The sequence below is a fragment of the Triturus cristatus genome, chromosome 4_2 (assembly GCF_964204655.1).
Source record: "Triturus cristatus chromosome 4_2, aTriCri1.1, whole genome shotgun sequence".
NCBI lineage: Eukaryota > Metazoa > Chordata > Amphibia > Caudata > Salamandridae > Triturus > Triturus cristatus.
This window is the reverse complement of record NC_140586.1, coordinates 28,200,982-28,227,601: the sequence shown is the minus strand read 5'-3', so window position 1 is coordinate 28,227,601 and position 26,620 is coordinate 28,200,982. Positions and strand designations below refer to the sequence as shown.

The window sequence follows — 26,620 nt, the reverse complement described above, 5'->3', positions numbered from 1 at the left end:
CCACCGTCGAGAACGCGCAATGTCAGCAGTTCTGCGCGTTGGAATTTCCAAGGCAGCACTCGCTCGGCGACGCTTTTCGTCGCGAGTGGAGTTGCGGTCTGTTGTACGCCTTTCCGCCTATACCACTTCTGCCCAGAGTGCTGAAGAAGATCAGGCGCGACCGGGCCCAAGTCATCTTGGTGGCTCCGGATTGGGCACGAAGGTACTGGTATCTCGAGCTACTCAGTATGTTGACCGATCCTCTGATAAGTCTGCCCCTTCGGGAGGATCTTCTGTCGCAGCAGCAGGGGACGGTCCTCCACCCGAACCTGTCCAGCCTCCACCTCTATGCGTGGAGATTGAGCGGCGGCAGTTGATGCCATTTGACTTGCCTCCTGAAGTCTGTGATATCATTCTGGCAGCCAGGCGTCCCTCCACAAAGACGGTATACGCCTGCCGGTGGAAAAAGTTTGGGGCATGGTGCACAGCAAAGGCTGTGGATCCCCTTTCCGCCCCTCTTTCTGAGGTTCTCCTCTTTCTTCTTTCTTTGGCCCAGCAGGGCTCTGCCCTGGGCACCTTGAAAGGTTATCTTGCTGCCATCTCTGCCTTCTTACGGCTTCCTGATCAGCCCTCTCTTTTCAAGTCCCCTGTAGTGTCAAGTTTTCTTAAAGGCATTACTCACACGTTCCCTCCTGTTCCTTTCGTAATGCCTTTGTGGGACTTGAATCTTGTTCTAACGTTTCTGATGTGCGCTTCCTTTGAGCCTCTTCACAATTGTCCTCTTCGTCTTCTGACTCTTAAGACTGCTTTCCTGGTAGCCATCACCTCGGCTAGACGGGTGAGTGAGCTCCAGGCCCTATCGTCCAAGCCTCCTTTTCTATCTGTTCATCCGGACAAGGTTGTCCTTCGGCCTCGTCCTTCCTTTCTACCGAAAGTGGTGACCCCCTTTCATCTTGGGCAATCTGTCACCTTGCCCACCTTCTTTCCGCCTCCGCATCCTTCCAAAGAGGAAGAGCGGCTCCACCGTCTGGACCCAAAACGTGCGCTCTCCTTTTATTTGGACCGCACAAAGCAGTTCCGGGTGGACGACCAGCTTTTCGTTGGCTATGTGGGTGCTAAGAAGGGTAAAGCTGTGCACAAACGGACCATCTCCCGGTGGGTCGTTTTGTGTATAAAAATCTGTTATTCCTTGGCAAAAAAGGTCCCTCCTGTTGGGCTGCGAGCCCATTCTACTCTGGCCACAGCGGCTACTACTGCTTTGGGACGGGGAGTCCCTTTGCAGGACATCTGTCAGGCGGCTACGTGGGCTTCGCTGCACACGTTTGCCAGGCACTATTGCCTAGACAGCCAAGTCCGGAGGGATGGCTTCTTTGGTCGTTCTGTCCTCCAGGACTTACTGGTGTGATCTTGGTTTGCAGACCCACCACCGGGGTTGGTATTGCTTGGGTATCTATTCTAAGGTGAGGAATCTAACTAACGTGTTTCTTTCAGATGAACAAGTTACTTACCTTCGGTAACGATGTATCTGTAAGAAACATTAGTTAGTTAGATTCCTCACCGACCCACCCATCCTCCCCGTTCTGCGAACTGACATCTAGGGTTAAGGCTATCCTTTTCAGGGCCCTAGATTTTTTGGCACCAGTGTCGGTCTCTTGCATGGCTCTGCGTTCCTGGCGCGGAAAGCTATGTACAAGAACTGACGTCAGCGCGCGAGGGCGGCGTCTAAGTACTCCGACGTCATTCCGGCGCACGACGCCAACGACGGACGCGGAGCTGCAGACGACGCCTAGCAACGCGCAAGGGGTATTGCTACAAAAATCTTCCGGATCCAGTCTGACGCCTGGGGATATTCTAAGGTGAGGAATCTAACTAACTAATGTTTCTTACAGATACATCGTTACCGAAGGTAAGTAACTTGTTCTTATGGGTCATGCAAGCGATCTTTAGTTGTATTCTTGCCTCGTGGGGTAGCCAGTTCTTTCAAGGTCGTAGAAATGTGGTTATTTCTTTTAGTTTCTGAGACCAGTCTGGCCGCAGTGTTGAGATGCCCTCAGCGGGGCCAGCTTGTATTTGGGAAGACCGCATAGAGTGGTGCTTCCATAGTTCAATCTTGGTAACACTAGGGCTTGTACCACCATTTTTAAGTCGGTCTGTGGGAGGAAGGATTTAAGTTTCCTTAGGATACTCATCTGATGATTAGCTTCCTTGGCGGCATTGATTTGCATATTTGCATATTCAAGTGTTTGTCTAGGGTGACTCCCAAGGATTTTAACAGTAAAAAATGGATGGTATCTTAATACAAGGAGGAAGGTATCCGAAGAAGGAAGTTAATTCATTATTTTCAATGCCATTTCATTATTTAAAAGTGTTGTTACATTTATACATTTTGTTACACAAACGAGATAATGAACTAAGGAATAAAAAGATGCATTGATCTGGGAAATGCTTTTCAGCCCTTGAGTACTTGCCAGAAATTCATAAGTCCATGATCTTAGATAGAGCCACTTCTAAATGAAGAAGCCACATTTCTTTAAAGAAAACAAAGGAATGATTATTTTTATCATTTAAAGGTGATAACCGTAAATGTCTTGATTTGTCATCGTAGTAGGGTGGTTTCTAGGGTCGTTGACACGTTTTGACTCAAAATAAGTTCAGCAGGCCTCCTCAGGACACACTTGAGGATCTGTGGGTAGAGACTGTATGTACAAATGGCTCTTATAAAAGAAGGCCTTATCATTGCACAAACACTAGACACAGGTATGGTGCTTTAGGGAGTGCAATTGGAATCTGTTTTATGGATAAATCATCTTAGCAATTGATGCAGCACCTGTGAAACCAATATTGAATATTCAGGTGGTGTAAAAGTCCAGAAAGAAAGTGAACTGTACTGTTGCCAGTGAAGGTGCCAAGACAACCTTAGTCTGTCTCTAACTTGAGGTGACCAGGGTGAGGGTCATTGTATTCCGAAAAAAGTCTAGAAGGAACCATCCTGCAGATCTAAAAGGTAAACTGAAAATGAGCAAAATGTGAGGCAAATCAAAGGTTGGAACCACCTGTGCAAATAAAATCTCTTGGAAATCAATTGATAAATACATCATTGTGGCTGTTGTCAAATGTTCAAGGATTACCTTACATTCTGATGGGTTTCTGGGGGACACGGTCCATGTGTGTTCCAAGGTTGTGGTCAGTTATGAAGACCAAGTCCCCATTAAAGACCTGTCACCAGTGAAAAGCAATTCAATAATGGTGGGACACCTGTTTGTTTGTCCAGGTCTGAGTTGACTGCCTCCTTCCGTGTTCAAAGGAACTCTGTCGGAGAAGAAACTTCAGCGGGGTCTTAAGTTCATTAAACAACAGGTTCTGTATTCCTAGAAGGGAAAACAATTAGCAATGCCAACATTAAATGAACCGTTGACACTGTAGGTTCTACAGGAAGGTGAATTAATACCAGCATCCTCTTCCACAGGAATGCCGGTTTTAGGCTGCCTGGGTTTAGGACTGAGGCGCAACAGTACCTCTTGAACGTCCCTTTTGATGGGGAGCACCTGCTCGGCTCCTGGGCTGACCAGGTGGCTGAAAAAAAATCAAAAAGGACACTTACATCGCAAAATCCATGGCTGCCCTACAATCCCTAAGTCCTAGATCTGATTTGTTAAGGCAATTTAGCACTGGCAGTGCACAACCAGAAGAGTCCGTTCCAAGACCACTTCCTCCACAGTACCACCAGTCCTTTCAGGTCCCCCAGCAACCTAATATCGTCCATAGAGGAGCCTCTAGGGGATATGGGAAGGGTGGAGGTGGTTCCACTAGGGGCCCATCTGCTGCAAAACAATGACTCCCTTGACCACATCACATCTGTCGGGAGAAGACTGAGGCACTTCCTAGCTCGGTGGTAAAACATCACCTCAGACAAATTGATTCTCACCATTGTGCAGGAAGGATACTGAATCAAATTCCACACAACTCCTCACAACATCCCACCCTACAACTGTACACTGAGTTCAGACAACCATCACCTTCTAGGAAGAGATGTTTGACCCTTCCAGCAAAGGTTGCGCTAGAACCATTACCTGTAAACCAATGTAGAACAGGTGTGTACTCACTGTACTGTAAGCAGCAGCAAATGACAATGCCTAGCATACACTCAAACCTCAATATCCCTACTTCAGAGCCTAGGTTTTGTCATCTGCTGCTTCTTCAGCCACAGGAGGCCCAACCCTTCCTCCGCTCAGTTTTAAGTGCGGGAACAGGCAAAGCATATCATAGTAAACAAAGGGTGATAGCATTCTAACATCTATCTCTTATTCTGAAACATCCCTTCACTGTTCGCTCTGTTATGAAACCGTTGGTCGATGATAGCTTCTTGTATAACAATTGTATTCATCATATGTAAAACAATTGTATGCATCATATGCCAGGTTACACATGTTTGCACTAAAATAACACATCGCAGGGCAGTGGGTACAGGAAGAAGTAAATCGGTGATGACCTGGGCTCAGCACTTGCTGCTTTAGTGGAACAACCACCTGCTGCTGAAAAAGCCCTTTCTAGACCCCTTCCACAAGTGACCATCACCACAAATACATCTCTTGTGGGGTGGGAAGCGCATCTCCGCAAGATGACTGTCGAAAGTACCTAGCCCGGCCAGGTGTGCCATCTAAACTACCTGAAACATCCAGACATCAATCTAGCCCTCAAAGCGTTCCTCTCACTTAAGCGGGGGAAACTGTACTAATGATGACATACAACATGACAGCCATGTTCTACATCCAGGAGGAGAGGGCACCCACTCTCCCCAGCTCTCTGCTCTAGCTCAAGAGATTTTGCACTGGACAACCTACAACATTTATCTGTTGGCAGAGCCTTTGCCTGGGAGTGGAGAATGACTGTGAAAAACTGCTCATTGGCCACATTGAGTCCACCAGTGGGAATTCCACGCACAAGTACTTTCAGAGGTGGGGGATTCAAATGATAAACCTGTTTACCACTACCAAATATGCAAAATGCTCAAAATTCACCTCCAAGTACCTGCATTCTAGTCCATGGCCAAGGCACTATGGATAACTATTTCAAGGATACTTGCCTATGCTTTTCCTCCCCTTCCCTCCATCCCGTACGTTGTGAAGAAGATAAGACAGTCATGATCTTCATCTTAGTGGCACCAACCTGGGAGAGACAGCCCTGGTATTAATTACTCATCAAATGTCAGCCAATCCATAAGAGAAGCTCCTGTTCAGGCCAGACCTCACTCTGTGTCAGCTCAGGCACCCAGATCCCAAACAGCTGAACCTTGTGATATGGCACTAGAGTTCCTAGAGCACAGCTACCCCAATTTCCTAAAACAAAGCATGGTTATCCTGTGGGAAGTGCGAAAACCCACTACATGCACCTGTTGCGCAACTAAGTAGAGAAGGTTCATGCATTACTGCATCTCCAAACTGGTAGACCTCCCTTAGGATTTCTGTGCAGATTGTACCTTACATCCTGTACAAGTCAACCCTTGCCAACACTTCTGTACACTTAAACTCAGTTGCGGTGTTTCTTGAAAATAGACAACACTTATGTCTTTTAAAGGTCCCAGTTATTAAGTCCTTATGGAGGGTTGAAAGAGAATAATGCCCTCCAAATATGTCCCTACACCCGCTTGAAATCACAGTGTGGTCCTCACTTGATTCATGGGTCCTCCATTCGAGCCTCTACACACGTGACCTGGAAGGTGACTTTCTTGGTAGTAGTCACTTTCCTCAGATAATTAGTGACCTCTAAGCTCTAACAGTACAATGCATTCATCCAGGTTCACAAAATAAGGTTGTTTAAGATTCTGACCAAGATTGTTTCCCTTTGTCATATGAACCAAACCATTGAGTTACCTGTCTTCTGCCTACAACCAGAGTCTGTAGCAGAAATGACCCTTCATACTCTGAATGTTAAGAGGGACGTCCTGTATTACATTGATAGAATTAAGCCCTTTAGAAAGTCAAATTAACTTTTTATGACCTTTGTCTAAATGCCATAGGGCCTTGACATCTCTAAAGATGGCATTGCAAGATGGATAGTTAAATGCTTCCGAAGGGAATGTGCACTTCCTGTGCCTCAAAGAGCCGACTATTTGCAAAAAGGCCCCCATAGCCTTTTTAGGTAACATCTCGGTCACAGATATGTGCAAGGCTGCTAGTTGGTCGATGCCACATATCTTCACGAGGCAATGTTGTGTTGACATCCTAGCATGTCAGCCGGCTTTAGTTGGACAAGCTGTCCTAAGAACACTATTCCAAACATCTGTATCACCAGCTCGTTAGCCACCTCTTTGGAGAGGGACCGTCTTCAGTTATCTGCAGAGCATGCGTATCTACAGCCATACACGATATAAATGGAAAATGTGACTTACCCTGTAACCATCATTCAAAGCATTTTTTTTACATAACTTTATTGGCATTTACAAGTCTTAACACACTTTTGTTAAATCCAGGAAGAAAGGTGACAATGGAGCGAGTCCCCCTCCCCTTTTCACTGTGAGAACAGACACCTAGTGGAATACATTAATCTATTAAAATGTTTGGTACTCGTACTACTATCTTATATATCTTATGCCAGTATAACCCTCAGAACTACCCCCCCCTCCCCTCCGTGTCAGTGTTTATCCTTTCCTATTTCCAGGGGGTGTGTATTAGTCCTTGATGATCACATTTCCACTCTGTCAGTCTCCATCTTGTGTATTATTTAGGGATCAGTTTTGTCTCCTACATTACTCCTTTTCAGGAGTCTTGTGCTTCTGAGGGGGTCCGTACGTCCGTTATCATAGCTGCCAGTGCCCAGAGATCATCTTTGAGTTTGTGTTCTCGATGTACAAGTTTCATGCAAACCGTCTCCGCAGGTGCCCATCCGCATACATTCCTCATCCATGCCTCAATCCGCAAAGGAGTGGGGCTAAACCATGCTATAGTGATTCGTCATTTTGCTAACACTAACCCCATAAGTACAAACTTTCTGCTTAATTTCCTGTTTTTGGGAGTAGGTAGAAAACCCAGCAATACCGTATGGACCTCCCTGGGCACCGCCCACCCCATGGCATCCTTTAGTTTTGTTAATATATCTTGCCAATATGAGGTTAAAACTGGGCATGTGCACACCATGTGTAGGAATGCTCAGTCTCTTTACAACAGGGCACTCACTGGAGCGATCTAGATATATTCTGCATAATGTTTTTGGGGTGAGGTGGCCTGATGCACAAAATTGTTTTGAACTAATTTGAACCATGCGTTCGAACTCACTTTCCTAACTCCCTCAAACTTTTCGCCCATTTACTCTGTCAGTGGATCACCACTGTGTCATCCTTTCTTGTTTGTACTGGAAGTACCCTGCTGAGGAAGTCACCCCGGATCGCCCGGTATAAGTGAAAAATAAAGTAAAATCCCTGGGCCATATAAATTATTTGCAGTACTTTTGTGGTGGGGGGGTTCCTCTAGGAAGGATGGCCACACCTCACGGACCACCCTCAATCTTTTCATATTGCTGAAACCGCCCCCTCCCCAATTCAAAGGAGGTTTCTGCGACCTCCCGTGTTATAAATTAACCATTTTCATGTAGGTCTCCCATCGCGAGGCAGCCGCCCTTCTTCCATCTCCGACCTGACATAGAGTCCGCTATTTTGCAGAAGGGTTGTACCACCCTTAGTTGCATGTCTGGGGCAAAGGGTGCACGATGCACCACCTTGCTGATTGTGGTCTCCCACATCTTCACTAGGTGTTGTATTATGTAGCGGTAAGAAGAGGGGACCCTCGTGCTGAGCATCAGGAGTTTGTCGGGAATATTCCCCCTGCGTGCCTGCACGTAGCCGTTTTTCCCAGTTGTCTTCTTCATCTAGCCAATGGATCGGGTGCTGAAGCTGGGAGGTCATATATCAGAATTACAAACATGGTATCTCCAATCCCCAGTCTTCCTACGCTCTCTGCAATGTTGCCAAGTGAACTCGTTTACGCTTGGCACCCCATAGGAGTTCGATCAATAGCCTATTCAATGTTTTAAAAAAATTCTTGGGAATTTTATACAATGAATGTTGTAACGGATAAAGGCATCTTTGCAGAAACATTTTTGTGATTGCGAACCTGCCCATGAGGGACAGAGGTAATTCCCTCCAGTAGTGCATGGATACCCTCCACCACCCTCCCTATATTAAGCTCCAAATACAAGACAGGTGTGAGTACCAATCTGATCCCCAGGTAGTTAGGTTTGGCGGTCACCCATGGGAGCCCCACCTCCGGGGGCATGTCTCTCTGCCTCTTTGCCAATCTCCCCACTTGGACCAGTTTGCACTTCCCTGGATTCATTTGGAGGCCGGATATATCCCCAGATTTCTGCAATACTCCAAGAAGAATAGGTATTGACTCCGTCGGCTGCTGGGTATATACTAAGGTGTCTTCAGCTTATAAGGAAACTACATGGTTCGTATTTCCCAGGTGTATCCCCCATGCACTCAGCCGTTCTCTCAGGGCTGTCAACAAAGGTTTGATCGCCGTTGCAAATATGGGCAGTGACAATGGGCATCGTCCCAATGTTGCTGACACCATGACCCTGGCACAAATTTGTGCTTGAAGAGCTGTATAAAGCAATTGGACCCATTTAAGGATCCCGCAACCCCCTCCCATTCAACTGTAAAACTGACCAGACAAAAGACCAATCCACGGAGTCAAAGGCCTGCTCTATATCAAGCAGAGGGAACCCAATGAAGAAGCATGTCACCCAAGTGGTGAGTGAGGGTTCTCGTCTTTAAAAAGCACATGCTCATTTGAAGATTCTTTGAGCTTGGGTTATACACATTGTGATTCACATTTCTAGCGATCTTTCCATTAGGTTACCTGTTGTGAGTAGCCTATATCAAGCAGTGCCAGGGCATAGTCCGGCATTTTAAGGGTCGGCAATGCCAAATATGCGCCAATCGATGCAGATTATAAGTGGTGCTTCATTTCGGTATAAATCAGGTGGAGCATGTGTGGGAGGAGTCGGGCCGCCAAAATCCCTCTCAGTAATTTCACATCTAGGTTAAAAAGCTAAATTGGTTGTGGGTCCTATGTAGGCATCCATGGCTACGTGTCTCAGGATTTAAGCCTGAGGTACAACAGACCATTTTAAACCTCCCATTTGACAAAGAACATCTTTTTAGTCCTCAAGTGAACACAGTCCTTGAAGAAATGAAAAAGGACACCGAGGTCGCAAAATCAATGTGGGGGGTCCTCCAAACAAGCACCTAACGCAGTTCATTTGGGAGGCCCACCTATAAGCCAGGTGCAAGATCTGCCTCCTCCGACAACACCGGGTCAGCAGATAGAAAACCAGGGACAAACCTCTACTCCTAAAACATTCTAGGTAAGGTTCTTGCAGACGAAACAATTTTAAAGGACGAGATCACGGAAATAATACCCATATCTCAAGCAATACCAAACATTGACTTCCTTACCATTCCCCAAGACCATTTAACCCCTGTTGAGGTCGTATTCAACAATTTCTCTCAGCATGGAAATCAATCATAACAGATCAATGGGTGTTGGATATTATCAAACATGGTTACTGTCTGGAGCTCATTACACCTGCTCCAAATATTCCACCTCGCAATCACAAGCTATCAATACAACATCTGATTCTCCTACAAGAAATAGCAACTCTATTACAAAAAAGGAGCAATAGAACCAGTTCAAAAACAGTATCCGGGAACAGGAGTATACGCACTATAGTACCTTGTTCACCAAAAAGATGGGTCGCTATGACCCATTCTCGACCTCAGAATCATTACATCATATCAGAACACTTCCAGATGGTCACTCATTCCTTTACTACAGAAAGTAGTTTTTATGGCTGCCTTAGACTTAAAGGATGCCTACTTCCATATACCTATTCATTCCGCGCACAGAAAATATCTAAGGTTTCAATTCCAAGGAAACCACATTCAATTCAATGTTTTTCCCTTTGGAATTACCACCCCACCACAGGTGTTCACAAAAAGTCTAGCGTTAGTAGTAGCACATCTCCGCAGACAAACCATCCATGTCTTTCCATATTTACACGACTGGTTAATAAAAGCAAACAGCCTCAGACTTTGCAAACAAAATACTCCACAAACCCTAAACTTGCTACATCAATTAGAGTTCATAATCTACAACCAGCTACCATACAACAATATCTAGGAGCCATGCACAACATAACATCAGTGCTGGCATACCCAAATACAGACAAAATCAACCGCATAGTGACATTGATTCAACAGTTTCAAACTGGAACTCAAATCCCAGCCAAAACATTTCTACAACTTCTAGGCATAATGGCATCTTGCATTTCATTAGTCCCACATGCTAGACTACACATGAGAACTATCCAGGGATGTCCCTCCCATCATTGGACACAGTCATTGGTTCAACTTCATGATCTAGCGTTGATAGACTGCTGCACACATCACTTTCTGCAATGGTGGAATCAACAGAATGTATCCAAGTGGATGACGTTTCAAAACTCAGGTACACAAATATTTCTCACAGCAGATGCTGCCCTAATTGGTTGGGGTGCTCATCTACAAAATGTCACTATTCAAGGGGTATGGGACTCCAAACGCAGGGATCTCCATATCAATCACCTAGAGTTGCAAGCTGTTCACCTAGTAGTGAAAGCCTTCCTACCTCACCTACAACACACAGTTGTCCTAATTCAAACAGACAATAGGAAAACTATGGGAGGGTTAGACGCTCTCAAATTAGCTCGGCTAGTGCTAAAAATATGGAGCATAGCAATACATCACAACATTCATCTCCAGCCAGAAATGTCCCAGGGGCAAACAATCAAGTTGCAAACTTTCTAAGCAGGACCCAGCAACAAGTCCACGAATGGAAACTCCACCCCACGGTCCTCCTACCATACTTTCAAAACTGAGTGTTTCCACAAATAGATCTGTTTACAACCCCAGAAAGTACAAAATGCCCAAACTTTGCAAGCAGGTACCCACACCAACAGTCCAAGGGCAACACTCTATGGATGAACAGATCAGGGATATTTGTGTATGCTTTTACTCTTCTCCCACTACTTCTATTACTGGTCAGGAAACTCTTGACAAATATTTCTTACGATGATCCTTACAGCACCAACATGGTCTCGTCAACCATGGTTTTCAACACTATTGGAGCTCTCCCTAGTCCCACACGATAAGCTTCACCTCAACCCAGACCTTCTTACACAGAACAAAGGAACACTCAGACACCACAATCCCGAGGAAATGAACTGTTCAATGTGGCTCCTGAAGTCTTAGAATTGGGTACTTACCACAGCAATGTATGGAATACATAAAGAAGCTCGCAAACCTACCACAGGAAATGTTATGCGGCTAAATGGAAAATATTTGTTACATACTGCCGAAAACAAAACCTCAGTCTCCTCAATGCAAAAGTACAGACAATAATTACCTACTTATTGCATTTGCAAACCACAGGGTTGGCCTATACTTCAGTAAGATTACACCTGGCAGCTATTGCAGCCTAGTTGCAAAATAGACAACACTTGTCATTATTTAAAATACTTATCAAAGTGTTTATTGATGAATTATAGAAATCCTTCCTCCTAGACTTCCACCTGCACGCGCATGGAACCTAAACATCATACTAACAAGACTTATGGGGCCTCCATTTGAACCACTCCACTCTGGTCAATTGCAATATTTATCCTGGAATCTTACCTTTTTAATTGCTATTACTTCACTTAGAATCAGTGAAAATCAGGCACTAACCCTTCAGGAACCTCTTTTCCAACTTCATAGGGACAAGGTAGTACTTAGAGAAAACCCTAAATTCCTTCCAAAAGTGGGTTCGAACGTTCATATTAATCAATCAATAGAATTACCCGTTTTCTTTCTGCAACCAGATTCAGTTGCGGAAAGAGCTTTACATCAGATGTTAATAGAGCTCTAATGTATTTTATTGACAGGACCAAAATATTCAGAAAAAACTAAGCAGTTATTTATTGCCTTCACACCTCCTCACATAAAGGCAATTTCTAAATCTGGAATTTAAAGATGGATAATGCACTGGACTCTGTGAACATTCTATATCACCTGTATACGGATGACACACAACTGGGTATGAAAATCTCTCCAGATTACTTCATCTCCCTCAATGCTATTCTACATAATACTCTTTGGCTCACTGGTAACCTCCTCATGCTTAACACCAAAAAAACAGAATTCCTTCTCATCTCGGCCCCCCAATCACGAACCCAAGATAGACTCATGGCTGAGGCATCTCACTTCCTTTGACTGAGCTCCCCACATCATTGACTCCGCAAAATCCTTGGGAGTCACCCTAGACAAACACTTGAATATGCAGGCGCAAATCAATAATGACACCAAGGGAGCTAATCATCAGATGAGTATCCTAAGGAAACTTAAACCCTTCCTCCCACAGACCAACTTAAAAATGGCGGTACAAGCCCTAGTGTTACCAAGATTGGACTATGGAAGCACCACTCTATGCAGTCTTCCCAAATACAAGCTGGACCCGCTGAGGGCATCTCTTAATGCTGTGGCCAGACTGGTCTCAGGAACTGAAAGAAATAAACACATTTCTCTGACCTTGAAAGTTCTGAACTGGCTACCCTACGAGGCAAGAATACAACTAAAGATCGCCTGCATGACCCATAAAGCCCTGCATAGCAATACCCCCAGTTACTTAGCTCAAAAGCTAGAGCGGTCGGGAGGATGCAGACAATCGCGAAGTGCGAGTTCACTACTACTGAAACCACAATCCTTCGATAAAAAGAGAACTGGTTGCAGAGCATTCTCAGGGATCGCACTGAAGATTTAGAACTCCCTACCTCCAGATGTACGCAGAATCTCTTCCTTTACCTCCTTCAAAAAAGAAGTAAAAATGCATCTTATGATCAAATTCAAATCATAAGACTTTAATTCTTTGACTACTAGTGACCTATGCTAGCCTTACACCAATGTCTACCTCTTTTGTATTGAATGGCGAATATCGAATGTATGTATATTGCCCCAATCATCTAATGTTGAATAACTGTGTATTGTAAAGCGCTCTGATACCCTCATGGGTCATGTTCGCGCTATTTAAAACTTTATAAATAAAATAGTCAAGTGCATCCAAATTTGATATGCTAAAGCTAAAAGGCTTTTACCTGTTCAAGCTAAAGCTCACTCCACTAGGAAAGTTGGAGCTTCTATGGCTTTTTTTAGGAAACATTCCTTTTGCTGATATTTGCAAAGAAGCAACATGGTCTACTCCACACACACGCACAAAACATTGTGTGGATGTCTTTGCACATCAACAAGCCAATGTTTGCCAAGCCTTTCTAAGAACTATTTTTCAAATAGCTGCAACACCCACAAGTTTTTTTGTTTACATTTTTTATTAGGGTTTTGCATTACAGTATTCCATGAGATACATCAGATATTTCACAGATGAACCACCTTTTGTGTCACTTTTAAGTATCGTCCCTGTTTACAAAGGGCAATTACATTGATTGTCTAGTCCCCAGAACACATTGACATAGCTTAGATCATAGATCTACTACTGTTTTGCTCCAGTGGACTGTAATGTGTTCTGCTGCGACTGAACCGTTGTGTCACATAGTAGCGAGGGTTAGCATGTCCTCTCCTCTTCTATCTGTATATGGCTTCCCCTATAATGTGTCTGATCATCCATTCCGTTTGGTGAGTAAATCGGCTTCAGGACTGCCGATGGGGATTCATCTGTGAACCGTGGGAAGAAAAAACCGGGGGAGGGGAGGGGGCACATACGGTGAGCAAGGAAGATCGGCTGTGGCGGGTGGTGTGTTGACTGGCTACATGTCCGACAGGGGCGTCCTGGGGCAATCGTGGGGGGAAATGAGTCTGCGTAGGGGTGGGCGATAGACCCGGGGGCACCGCCCATCTCTTCCAGTCAGCCCTCCTGCCTGCCTATTGTACCGCTATTGTTGGGTCCTGCATAGTGGGAGATAGGGAGGGGGTGCGGGGTGGGGGCTGCGTTACTTCCGGTGTTTCCCCTGCTGTCCGCTCCTGTTTAAAGTGGATTAAGAGCTGCGCCCATTCCATAGATATTGGATGTTTACGTGTGCCCTTTACCTCTTCCTCTCTTAGGGTCTCTTCCTCCGCTGCCCCCCACTTTAGTAGTGCCCCCGCCCAAGCTGCCTCCGAAGGCCCAGTAGGGGCCCTCCAATGCATGGCTATATTCCTCTTTGCTAAGAGGATGGCGAAGAGTGCAAATCTCCATTGTAATTTTGCAGATTTCTTTTTCCGGAAGATCCCCAGGGCGCATGCTTCCCATGTGGAAATGTTCGGGAGATTGACCGTTGTTCGGAGTGTATGATGTACCCTGTCCCAATATAGCTGTATTGAGGGGCAAACCCAAAACATGTGCTTAAAGTCCGCTTCTGGTGCTTGGCAGTGGGGACACGTGAATTGTGTATCGGGGTAAAACCGGTGTAGCTTATCCGGTGTGAGATACGCCCGGTGTAGGATATTGAACTGTATGTTTTTGAATTGCGCGTTTCTGGATACCTTTTTGGGATATTCCAAAGCTTGGCGCCACTCCGTATCGTGGAATGCCCGACCCACGTTGTGAGAAGTTGGCCTGGCATATGCTGTCTCCTAGTTATAGGGGACACCTTGCACCAGTCCAATTCGACTCTTATTGATGATAGGTTTAAGAGAACCTTTAAAGAAAGCTATCCTAGTGGTAGCTGTGGAGAGCAGCCTTCAGGCTAAGTCTTGAAGGAGTGTTAAGCTTATTGTTTTACCATAGATAACCTCTTGACTAACCAAATGAAAAAGTAGCCCACACAGGTATATATATAAAATATATGTATTTATTCTAGACAGAATCCCACAGTCTCTTTATGAGGCTAGTGGCAAAGTTACAATTCAAACAAGCAATTATAAACACAATAAATAGCACAGGAATCACAGGGCCCCAAGGGGGGACCAAACCATATCAAAAAAGTGGTATAAGAACCACAACAATTCTACAGACAATGCCTAGGGCATTTAGGATCGCTGACCCCTTAAGAATCCACCCCAGGTTATGAGGAAGGGGACCCACGGGAGGCGCGTGCAGTGGAAATAGCTGCTATCGAGATCTCTATTAAAGCCTATGGAGAATGTCGCGGTTTGATTTACACAGATTAAAGTCACTTCTAGCAGGAGTACAAAGTTAAAACTTTAGACTTAAGCTTTTGAGGAGCCCACTAACACGAGAGTACCGAGGTACCACTGTTACCTGCCCCAGGGAAGCCGGGTGCATAGGTCGTTTTCGATGTCGGGTCGCGGGCTGATTTTCAATGGGAAAATGTTCAAAAGTGCTGCTAGCCAAAAGCGTCGATGATGCCGTGAAGATTGAAGTTGTAGAGAAGAACCTGAAAGCAGAGGGGACAGAGTCTGGGTCACGGCACAGTGACCAGGGAGCTCAAAGCAAACAGCCCTTCAATGTCGGGTGCTTCAAGTGGAAAGAGGTGTAGCTTGGATCTGCAGCTACGGGCTCCGGGAGGCTTCAAGGAAGGCCAGCTTCTGGAGGGCGACTGTCCCACGTCGGATGAGGGTTGCTGCGGTGTTAGTGTCCGGAATGGATCCACTAAGCCTTGGCAACCGCAACCCACGCAAGATGAACAAATCAGCTACTGGTGCAGACCCACGAGGTCTGTGAGAGGTCTCCTTTGGAGAGACTGTAGAGCAGGCCTGGAGCAACCAGGGGAACTCTTAGTTATCGAGATTGTCCTCCGCTAGGGCCCACAAGTCGAGAGACAAGGGACTGCGGAAGGCAGCAAAATGGAGTGCGTAAAAGGGAGCCCACGGGCCATCGGAGGGGGCTAGGGCGCTGGTCTTTGGCACAAATGCTGCTTGGTGGTTGGCTCAATAATGGGCCATAGCACAACTTCCCCACTGGTCAGGGGCGTGTGCTACGCAAGAGGTGGCCGGTGTCCTGGGGTATTGGGAATCTCGGCACCCACGCGGTCCACGGTACTCAGGTTCGCTGAGCACGCTCACTGGCCTCTGGGATGCTTAGGAAACCCACCTCAAGGGTGCTGGAAGTCGTCGAAGTCCGTAGGAGCAGCAAGGTTCCAACCGGGTCACTTGCACTGTTTCAGGTGCCTGCCAAGCAGGGGGGTAACTCCTTTACCCCAAGGGAGATTTCTTCCGTCAGCTGGGCAGCAGCAAGTCGAAGGTCAAGACTGTAAAGTTCAAGAGTAATCTGAGGCTCTGGGGCCACGTTATTCACCTTTATCCCCAAGATTAGGGGAGTGTCCAGAGTAGTGTCCACCAATGAGTGGTGAGGCGGGAAAGGGTGGCTACACCCTCTCCCCTTTGTGTGTTTCCCGCCTGGGCGAAGGGCAGGATGCCCATTAACCGGTTCCAAGCGGTGTATGCAGAATGCAGGCGCTGTAGCTGCCTACGTGCAACTCTGAAAGGACATTTGGTGCACCCACCCTGTTCCAATCCACATTATCCTGTCTGGGGAGATGCTAGCACCTCCCTGCCACAGGAGCCCTATTGTCCAGCTGGCGAGGCTGGGAATTTCCCCAGCAACAGCCAGCCAGGGTCGTGTAGGTGGCGGGTAGTAGCCATTTTGTACTGCTTGTGCACTTTTAAATTGGTGTCTAAATTCTGCCGCTTTTCCCATATCGCCCCTCTAGCAGTGGGGAATCGTACCCTCATGCCCATGGCTGGACTGGGGGTATGATTCCTACATGTTTGACACCAAACACGATATGGTTCTGTATAGCCATTCTCAAGTTATCGCAATAGACTTATAATGCGGTTAAGAGTATATGGTATGGCTACACTACAAACAACCCAGCAATGATTTTACGAAGGTTGCATGGAGGCCCTACTCACGTAGGGGTCCCCCCTCACACATACCTCAGCACCCTGCCTTGTAGGATTACCAAGGCCTGCCATAGGGGTGACCAATGAGAGTATATGTGTTGTAATGGGGTGGGATATAGGGTACCTATATCCCTGTAAGGGGTGCTAGCACCACCTTACCCAGACTACAGTAGTGGTCTGGTGGTGTCAGTTTGTATGGCTGTCCCAGGGTGGCACAATAAGTGCTGCAGCCCTGGTAGGCCTACTGAGGGACCCATGCCCTGGGTACCTAGGGTACCATCTACAAGGGACTGTCAGGGCATCCTCAGCATCCAATTGGGTTGTACCTAGGGTACTCACATCGTTTAACAGAGGAAGCCGATAGGCTGGGGTCCTGGATAGCAGGGCCACAGCCTGGCTAGAGTTATAAAACAATCAAAACATCAGCAAAAAGTTGGGGGCAACTATGCAGTCGATGCCACTCTCCTACACACGTTGTCATCCAATGCTCGTCGGAGTCTGTCCAGGGAGACATCCGTCAGTTCCCGGATCGCTTTGTAATACCACGTGATTATGTGTCTACCCGCACCCATTCGCAGTATTGTGTGTAACACTGGGAGTGTCGGGGGCTCCCCATCCCGAAGGTTCCAGTGTTGGCGACCACTGTCTAAGAGTTGTCTGTGCCACTCGACCATCTGGGCATAGGTCTTCAGTTGCCCTTCATGAAACAGCGCCTCCATCTCTGTTACGTCGTGATCGGTCCATACCCGAAGGGCTCCCGCGGTGTAGTATTCACTCCTCCGTGGGAATCCCACCAGGGGGAGCAGCGAAGAGTATTATGGTCGTCCCTTCGACATACGGTGCACCCGCATCATACACTTGCGGGCTACAGAAACCTGTAGCGGGTGTGTGCGCGCCGGTTTAGTGCCTGGCAGTAGCATTCGTCTGATAGCGGGGAGGGGTATTCTGCCGTCTTCGGTTATTGTTTCTCCCACGTGCCTCTCTGCTGTCCAGTGGGACAGCCATTGGAGTTGTGCCGCGAGGAAATATGATTCGAAGGATGGAGCTCCCAGGCCTCCGCCCGTCGTGGGCAGATACAACGTGCGCAGTGCTATTCTATGACGACTGCCGCCCCAAATCAGAGCTGCCAGCAGCGCGTCTAGTTCCTGAAAAAAGGAACGTGGTGGGATTATCGGGAGATTTGCGAAGTAATAGAGCATTCTCGGAACCATAATCATTTTTGCTATGGCTACACGCCCAATGGTAACGTCTTCCAGAAGCCCACCGCCGTTCGTAAGCTCTCTAGCGCTTTGCGATGGTTGCCCTCATAGAGGTCCCCGGGGGAGTGGTACAGCCGCACTCCCAGATATCTGGGGGCCGTCGCATTCCACGTCAGTGTCTGGGTGCCCACCGTGATCTCCAGGGGCGCCAGATGGGCGCTAAGAGGAAAGATCGTCTATTTCCCCCAATTTACTTCAAGTGCCGAGGCCTCTCCAAACTCCTGTAACGTTGTCCAGATTGGGGTGAGATCGTCCGAAATGTCACGAACATAGATCAGGAGATCATCTGCGTATACCGACACGCAATGGATTGTATCTGCTATGGGAATCCCCCATGCCTCCCCCTCCCGTCGCAATCTTATGGCCAGGGGTTCCATCGCTAGAGCGAAAAGGAGAGGGGAATGGGGGCACCCCTGCCTGGTCCCTCGTGCCACCGGGAATGGGGCTGATATAAATTTGCCGACACGTACCCTAGAGGTGAGGTCTCTATAGAGGAGCTGAGTATACGCCATGAGCGTGGGGCCGACATTTATACTCCGGAGGACCGCGAACAGATAGGGCCACAGTAGGGTATCGAACGCTTTCTCTAGATCCAGGATCAGGCACGCTGCTCGTTGGAATCGGTCTTTTGCTCTGTCTTGAATATGAAACAGTCTACTTAAGTTATGTGAGGTATTGCGTCGGGGAACAAACCCACACTGGTCAGGGTGCACTAAAGCCGGGAGGATTTGACTGTAGCGATCGGCTAAGATTTTCCCTAGAATTTTGCAGTCTGCATTTAAGAGCGTTATCGGCCTGTAGGATTATGGGAGTGTGGGATCTCTGTGCGGCTTCAGGAATGTCACCAGGATCGATGTCCGTAGCGATTCCGGGAGCATCTCTCTGGCTAATGCCTCCTCGTACATGGAAGCCAACCGAGGCGCCATCTGGGTCACAAACGTGCTATAATAACAGAGTGGAAAGCCGTCCATTCATGGCGCCTTCTTGCGCGCTAAAGACCTGACCGCATGTGTTACGCCTGCGGGTGTGACCTTCCCATCCAATTCCTTCCTGTCTGCGGGGGAGATTTCGGGCATGGGCGATGGGCCTAGAAATCGGGCTAGCTCTCGTGGCATCTCAGTCTGTGGAGCCCGGTATATTTCCGCGTAGTATTAATGAAATATGCGCAATATGTCAATTTAGGGGTGTTTGGGCTGTCCGTCTGTGTCTATAAGTTCTGTGATGAGGTGTGGCGTTGTGTCCTGTTTGACTAACCAAGCCAGGAGTGACCCCGTCCTATTGCCCTCCCGGTGTGTTTTAGCCGGATAGGCGCGAAAGTTGTATTTGCGCAGGTCTCGCATCTTTTCAGCGTGGGAGGATTTTGCTGCAGACAGTTGCGCTAGTGTGGCTCTCCCTTGGTTCATGCTTTTCGACAGTTCCTCCAATTTAGTCTCTGCATTTTGCAAGGCACTTTCCAGAACTCTCCTCACCCCCACCACCTGTTGGATGCAGTGTCCCCTGGCGCTGACTTTCAACGCGTCCCATTCTATTGATCTGGAGGATGCCGTGCCATCGTTCCGTAGAAAGGGTTCCTGAATATAATCCCCATAAATTCGGCGGAATGCCGGGTCAGTGAGGCATTCTTGGGGTAGCTTCCACGTTGGGACTGGGGGATGGGGCTGTTGCCATCTAAGGGTCACTGTGTGCGCATCGTGATCCGACACTATCCTGCCCAAATAGTCCGCTTGCTATACTTTGGGCAGAAGTACCGCGGAGCACAGAAACCTGTCGAGCCTGACTCTCAAATCGTGTGGAATGGAGTGAAAGGAGTACAGTCTAGTGGTTGGGTTCCGAGCCCTCCAGGCGTCCATCAGTGCCCATCTATCATCTACCCATCTTCGGAAGCGCTCAGCTTCTTTGTATGCTGGTGAATGTATCTGTGGGGGATGCGATCTGTCTAGGTGTATATCTAGTGTGCAATTGTAGTTTCCCCCTAGGAGCCACGTGGTCGACGTATGGTGCGCCAATACGCTCGTGAGTCTATCCCAGTATTGCTCTTGCTCTACATTGGGGGCGTATATACTTCCTAGGAGTAGCGGTTGACCCTCTAACAGCCCCGTCAGCAGTGCATACCGCCCTTCTTTGTCTATTAGTCGTGTTTGCTCTTTGAAAGGTACCCCCGGCCTAATCCATATAAGTGCACCTCTGGCGAATGCGGAATACGTCGTGGCGCAGAAAGCACCCCGCCAATTTTTTGTGCAGACGGTCCACCTCCCCTGCTGTCAGGTGTGTCTCTTGTAGGACGGCTACTTGGGCTTGCTGTCTCTTAATGTATGCGTAGATAGAGTACCGCTTGCGGGCTGTGTGCATTCCCCTGACATTAACGTGATAAATTTTATGTCTGTGTTAGGGGTTCTGTAGGACATGTAGTGTGAGTTTGGTCAGTGTATTCGTGATGTACATCGCCTCTTTAACCCGTCGTTCCCACCCTACCACCCGCCACTCACCATTTACCATTAATCTGCATTGTCCATTTCCGCCTCCTCGCCCACTTGAGGATACCTGGGGGATAAACAAAAGGGAAGGGGGGGTAAACTGAAACACTGGGGAACAGTCCCAATTCAAGGGGCCTATCGCTCAAGGCGATACGCCCAAACTGGTTTTCATATGTAGACTTTAGTTCGTTACTGAGGGGGTGGTGGATTCATTTCTTCCCGGCTCTCGCCGTTGTGGCCGCCCGTTTGTTGTTGTTATCGAAAATGTGCCTGCTAGCACCATGTCTGTACTTAGTTATCCGTGTCCGGCTGGAATATTGTTCACTGTTACCATGGTTGCAGCTTGCCTGGAGAGTCCCGACCCCGTGCCGTCGAGCCCGGGTGCCACTCCGCCTGTATCCACCTCGGGCCGGGGCCGTGTTGTTTCCCCCTCGCATCTCAGATGATTGTTGTCCCATTATATCCGTGTGTCTGCTGTCTGGGGGGTCACTATTGGAGGTGTCACCGAGCCCCCCCCCGAGACATGGGTGTATCGCTGCCTTCGTCTTCCGAACTGAACAAGTGCGGGCCTCTCTCTATGTCCGACCCCCTCTCCGCGGGGCTCAACGTGGCCACCGCCTGTAATAATTTCCTGCATTCTGTTATGATTTGCGCAAGGTCTGGTGAGCTGGTAGTGGCTGCGCAGGACCGCGCACTGAGCTGTGTGAGGGTGACCTTTCGGAATCGGCGTCCCGAGCGTCCGGGCGGTCGAGACGCTTGTTGGTTGGTGCCTTCCCTAGGGTGCCGTATGCGTTGCTCTACCCAGGTTTCCGCATCCCTTGGGTCCGTAAAAAAGTGAGTCATACCATCGTATATGATTTTGAGTCTGGCAGAGGAGAGCATATTGTATGTTCTTTAGGCGCATGGCGCGCTTAACTGCGAGGAAGGTGGCCCTTTGTTGTTGGACAGCACGCGAGTAGTCCGGGAACAGCATGACCTGTTTGTCTTTTACTTGTAGTCGTCCATGCTGCCTGGCTGCACGGAGAATGGTGTCTCTGTCCTGATAATGTAGGAGCTTCAACAGGAATGGGCGAGGGGGCAGACCCGGTGGTGGTCTGCGTGCCGGGACCCTGTGGGCCCTCTCTACCGAGAAATAGGGGGTTAAATCTTTTGCGGGCGTGAATGTTGTTATCCAGGAGGTGATGTATTTGATCGGATCCGTCCCCTCTGCCCCCTCCGGCAGATTCATAACTTGGATATTGCTCCTTCGAGAGCACCCTTCTAAATCGTCCGTCTTGGTTTCCAATGCCTTTATCTGTGATTGCAGGTCTTTCATAACATTGTGCTGTTGTTGCATCTGCGGTTCCATTGTTTGGATCGTTTGTTCACTCTTAGCGACTTTATCCACCAATTTTCTTTAGTCGTCACGGAGAATATTGAGGTCTGTGGCCAGTTCACCGAACTTGCTCTCCATCGTCACTCTTGAGTGTTCAATGGCCGCAAGGACCTGGTCCAGTTTCCTGGACATGGGGTCTTCACTGGTGGGCTCCTCTCTTGACCGGGTCACAACAGGTGTGGAGGGCGTTGCTTTCTTTTGTTCCGGGGCGTGTGACGCTCCCACCGCGCGCTGCCGGCCCATGGCGGGGGGGGGGGGGGGGGGGGTTTCTTCCCTTCTCTTGCGGTGATCAGCGCCCAGCGACCCCCAACTCCAATCCCAGATCCACGGGCTGCTGCGGGGCGAGCGTGTCCCCCCGGAGATCTCCAACTCTCCCTGGGCGGCTGCGATCACTCTTCCTCGCTCTTAGGGGTCCTTCGTGAAATTCTCCCCCACCGTTCGTGTGACGTCCACCGCGGGCTCCCTCGATGCGTCTCGCCACCTCTCCCGAGACCCAACTATGGGGAGAGCAAACGGCGACAGCCCAGCGGCCCACCCCTGCGCCAGGACCCGACGTCCGTGCCCGAGAGGTGATCCGGGGCCCCTACGAGGTCACAGCCGCCCAGGCGGAGCTCAGTCTCGCAGATGAAGCTGCGTCAAGCCGGATCCTTGGCGGCGGGGCGCCCAGCCCGCAGGCGTCGACGATGGGTCGCTCTCAACCTCGCTGCTGGTCAGTCAGATTAGTGCATGCCCCGGCGGGGGGGGGGGGGGCCATACGCTGTCACCCTCCCGCCCCGGGGCGTAAAGGGTGGCAGCCGGTACCCCGATCACTGTTTTTGCCCCCTGCACACCGTACGTCTAAGCGCTGAGCGCCTCCACGATGAGGGATCCCACCCTTCGGCACCGTCCAGGGACCTCCTCGCCTCGAATGCGTGGGCAGGGGGGGTTGGCTGCAGCTCCTCTACTCAGACTGCCTCCTTCACCGTGAGGCGCATGGCGGATAGGGTGTAGGGTCGCTCTCTTCCGTCACGAGGGCAGGGTCCGACCAACAATCACTGCGCTCTCACCCGTGTTAGTTACCGACGGTGGTGGTTCCTCCGTCCCGGTCCGCTATGGTGTCATCGAGGGACAGGTGCCGGTCTGCATCCCGGCTGTCCCTGGTAATTCCAGGTGTTCTGATTACGTGCCCGGGCCCGCCCGGTCCGGGGTTGAAGCGGCCGGGTAACGGTCCGGTGACTCGCAGCTCGTCCCTCCGTGCAAGTCACGTGTTCTGGCCCGCCGGGCCCAGGGTTGACGCGGCTGCAGCGCCGGTCTGGCGGGTTGTAATTCGTCCCACCTCCGGTTCCGCCAATTCTCCGGGTAGGTGTTGTCTGGGAGGGGGATCCTATGCCGACACTCCTAATCGCCACAGTCCATGTCTCCCGGCCAGCTGCTCATGGGGGGGGCCGTCCCCCAGCGCCCTGGTGTGCGGAGATTTCCACTCCCTCGGAGGTCAGTCGGGGCGCCTCCTCATCTGTCTCTGAAGCCACCGGCTACCGCGTTTTCGCCCTCCGGCGCTAGTCTTGCACCAGGATGCGGCTGCTCCCTCCGTTACTTCAGAGGGCTGTGCTAGTATGCTGCGAGTCCGCCATTTTGTCCAGCGGTCTCGGGGGAACCTCCGCCTGGTGCCCCAGCGGTGCCAGTGAAGCCTGCCCCGGGGCCCCGGGCCTACCGGAGCCATCTTCCAGGCCTGGTGCTGTTCGTTATGAGGCTGACAGGTGCATGGGGCAGGTATTAGTGGCGCTTGCACGGGCCACCGGCCGTACCCTCAGGGAGAAGATTCCGCCATCTTGGCTGGCTCGGCCACGCCCCCCTGCAACACCCACAAGTTAACCACTGCCTAGGGAGAGGGACTACTTTACAGTCTATGCAGAGCATGTGTATCTACAGCACATTTGCATCAAATGGATTGTTGCTTACCCTGTAAGCATCTATTCTTGGCATGCAGTGCTGTAGTTTCACCAGTGGATCTTGTTGAGCCTCTGCCTCATGCCTTTGGAGCTGTTGTGAAAATTGAAACATTTTGTGAAGACGGAGGCCTTCCAAGTCCCCATCCAGACATTAAGAACAGCGGTTAGTTAGATTCTACCTACAGGTCCTTCTCCCAGGGTGAATATTTTGGCAGACTTGAGGGGAATATTGGCTCTGATTCATATCCCATTCACATGTCTCACGTAACTTATCAAGACACTGCAATGCCTTAATGCTTTCCACTGACTTTTGGGGTGATATCTTTGCAATTTCTATGGCGATGTAAGTCTTGTCAACCCTCATCTCTGTCTCAGTGGATGTGGAAAAAAAAGACCAGGGCTGGACATCAGTACTCCCCGCATGACCCCTTTTATTGCTATATGATTTCATTACCGTCTTGGGTCTCAGAGCAGAGGTGCCATCTGTCTGTGCCAGAGAGATATTTTAACTCTGGATCCAGTGTGGCACTTAGTAGATTCAAGAGGTGAGGCATCTGCAGGTAGAGGTGCCACCAGAAAATGTGTTACCGGAGGTAAGTAACTTGTTCATCACTGAAACTTAAAACAATAGTTAAAACAGTAGCTAAACACACCATTAAATGCATACTGAAATTGCGTAGTGGAATGTTTGTAGAAGGATGTTCCAAACGTGAAACATTTGCCAATGTGTTGGCATATTGTATGTTGTTAAACTGAAGATTTGAGTTTGCTTTCCATTTTCTTTGCTCATCCTTCACCTCTTTCATTTTCACAGAGCTGAAGATCCAGGGAGAAACTCACGACAGTATTGAGGATGCCCGCACAGCTCTGTCGCTGTACAGGAGGTATATGAAGCTGAGCAAGAATGGCTCGGATCCTGACGCTTTTCGCAAGGTGCTGAAGAGCCTCTACGAGAAGGGTCGCAAGATGGACTGGAAGGTTCCAGAACCTGAGAATCAAAACAGCCCAAAAAGTAAGCGCGCCTGCTGGTCCTTTCATGTTGATTTCTCTGGTGCCTTATAGATGATTGACCGGGGGGGGGGGGGAGGGTACAAAACCTGTGTTTAATACAGATATAATGTGTGTTTAACTTAGGATATAACGAGCTTGTTAGATACAATAATGCACTAAGATACATGATCATGGTAGATGCACACATGTTTGGAGATATAGAAATTTGTGTGTGTGGACTTTTGCTTTGAAGTTATAGAAGTGCAACGCTTAGTCTTGTGCTTTGAGGTGTTTGAGCATGTTGCTCTGAAGATCCAGGATTGTGGTTGATAACTTGTGCTTCGAAATGTAGGTGTTTCTTAGGTGAACACATGCTTGGAGATGAGCTTGTTAAATAGATTAGTAGAATAAGATATTGAAGCTTGTAGGGTACACATGTGGTCTGATTGAGTACCTTGGTAAATAAATAAAATAACATACTATAAATTAAAAATACTTGGAGACATACGTTCATACCGACTGGTATGATAAACTCCTACTTCGAGATATGATATAGGCTTTTGGAAGGTAGATTTGTGCTTGGATTCTTTAATAATCTTTGTACTAAGGTACCTGTAGATATGAGCTCCTAATTGTGCATAGAGATGTAGAAGCTTGTTTGGTGGTTTTGTACTTGGTAATGGCACTCGCTTGATAGCACTCTTGCTTTGGGATATATAAACTTGTATTCGAGTCTGTAGGAACTTTTTCCATAGACTTGTGCTTAGAGTTAGATAAGCGTTCTTAATAAGCTTGCACTTGAATTTATAGGCACTTGCTAAATGGATTTCTTGCAATAAAAGTTGATTACACATCAATCCCCAAGATATAGCTCATGCCCAGTCTTTGTATTGGGGTTATAAGCCATCCCCTTTCTGACATGTAAAAGTGTTTGTCTCTGTAAACTCAATCTCGCTTTATCTTCACAGGCTCTCCTCTGTACTCTGCAGTGTTGGGGCTCTGAAATGAAGAAGCCACTTCAGCTATGAATTTTGTAATGTTTTTAAAGGGGGCTAGTGACCTCTGTTTTATCGTTTTTTTTTTTAATGGACACTTGGATGCTATGGACGTTCTGTGAACGCCAATAAATCTATCTGCTAAAGTAATAAAGGAGTTTTTGTTCTTTCAACAATGTCGAGTGTTGCTCTTTATTGAAAGCTGAGAAATTTGGTTATATTGTAGTGCTGGTGACCATTGTCTGGACAGTGTGCAAGTATGCCTATAACTGGTACAACACAGTAGATGGAAGTATACACTTTAATCACAGAAAAAAAGGCAGAGAAGTAGCAACAGGGGGGTGGCAGTTTCCCTCATTGAGAAGATCCTAGTCCAGATCACACTGGCAAACATTTCTCTACTTGGGAGGAAATGATTATCTCCAAAAGATAAGAATTTCTGGAAGACTGAAAAATTATAAAACACTGAGATGGCTTTAGGAGTTTGAAAAAGAGAACTAGGGAAAAATTCACAAACTATAGAGCTGCATATTAGCTACATGGAAACAATTTACCTGAAAGTCAGGAGAAAGTGCTGCACAGTGCAATTTGAAAGGTGTGCGAGGAAATAGGGCTAACAAGGGGCTCAGATGTTGGCAGAATATGTGCTGACCAGGTCAGGTGTGTCTCCACTGGCAAATTGAATAAATCATACAAAAACAGAAAGGCAAAAAGATAATCTTCAAGGCCAAAGAACCAAGGAAGTCCAAATTT

General features: G+C 48.2%; 1 protein-coding gene across 3 annotated transcripts in view; it reads left to right on the top strand.

Moving 5' to 3' along the window:
* Positions 1 to 26,040, top strand: part of PAN2 (poly(A) specific ribonuclease subunit PAN2) — a 1,342,435-nt gene extending 1,316,395 nt beyond the window's left edge. For all 3 annotated transcript variants that reach the window (XM_085600270.1, XM_085600271.1, XM_085600272.1), the window contains exons 25-26: positions 24,697 to 24,894; positions 25,841 to 26,040. In XM_085600270.1, the coding sequence (XP_085456396.1) occupies positions 24,697 to 24,894; positions 25,841 to 25,875 (233 nt within the window). In that variant the 3' untranslated portion in view covers positions 25,876 to 26,040. The remainder of the gene's footprint in view (positions 1 to 24,696; positions 24,895 to 25,840) is intronic.
* The last annotated feature ends 580 nt before the right edge of the window (positions 26,041 to 26,620 follow it).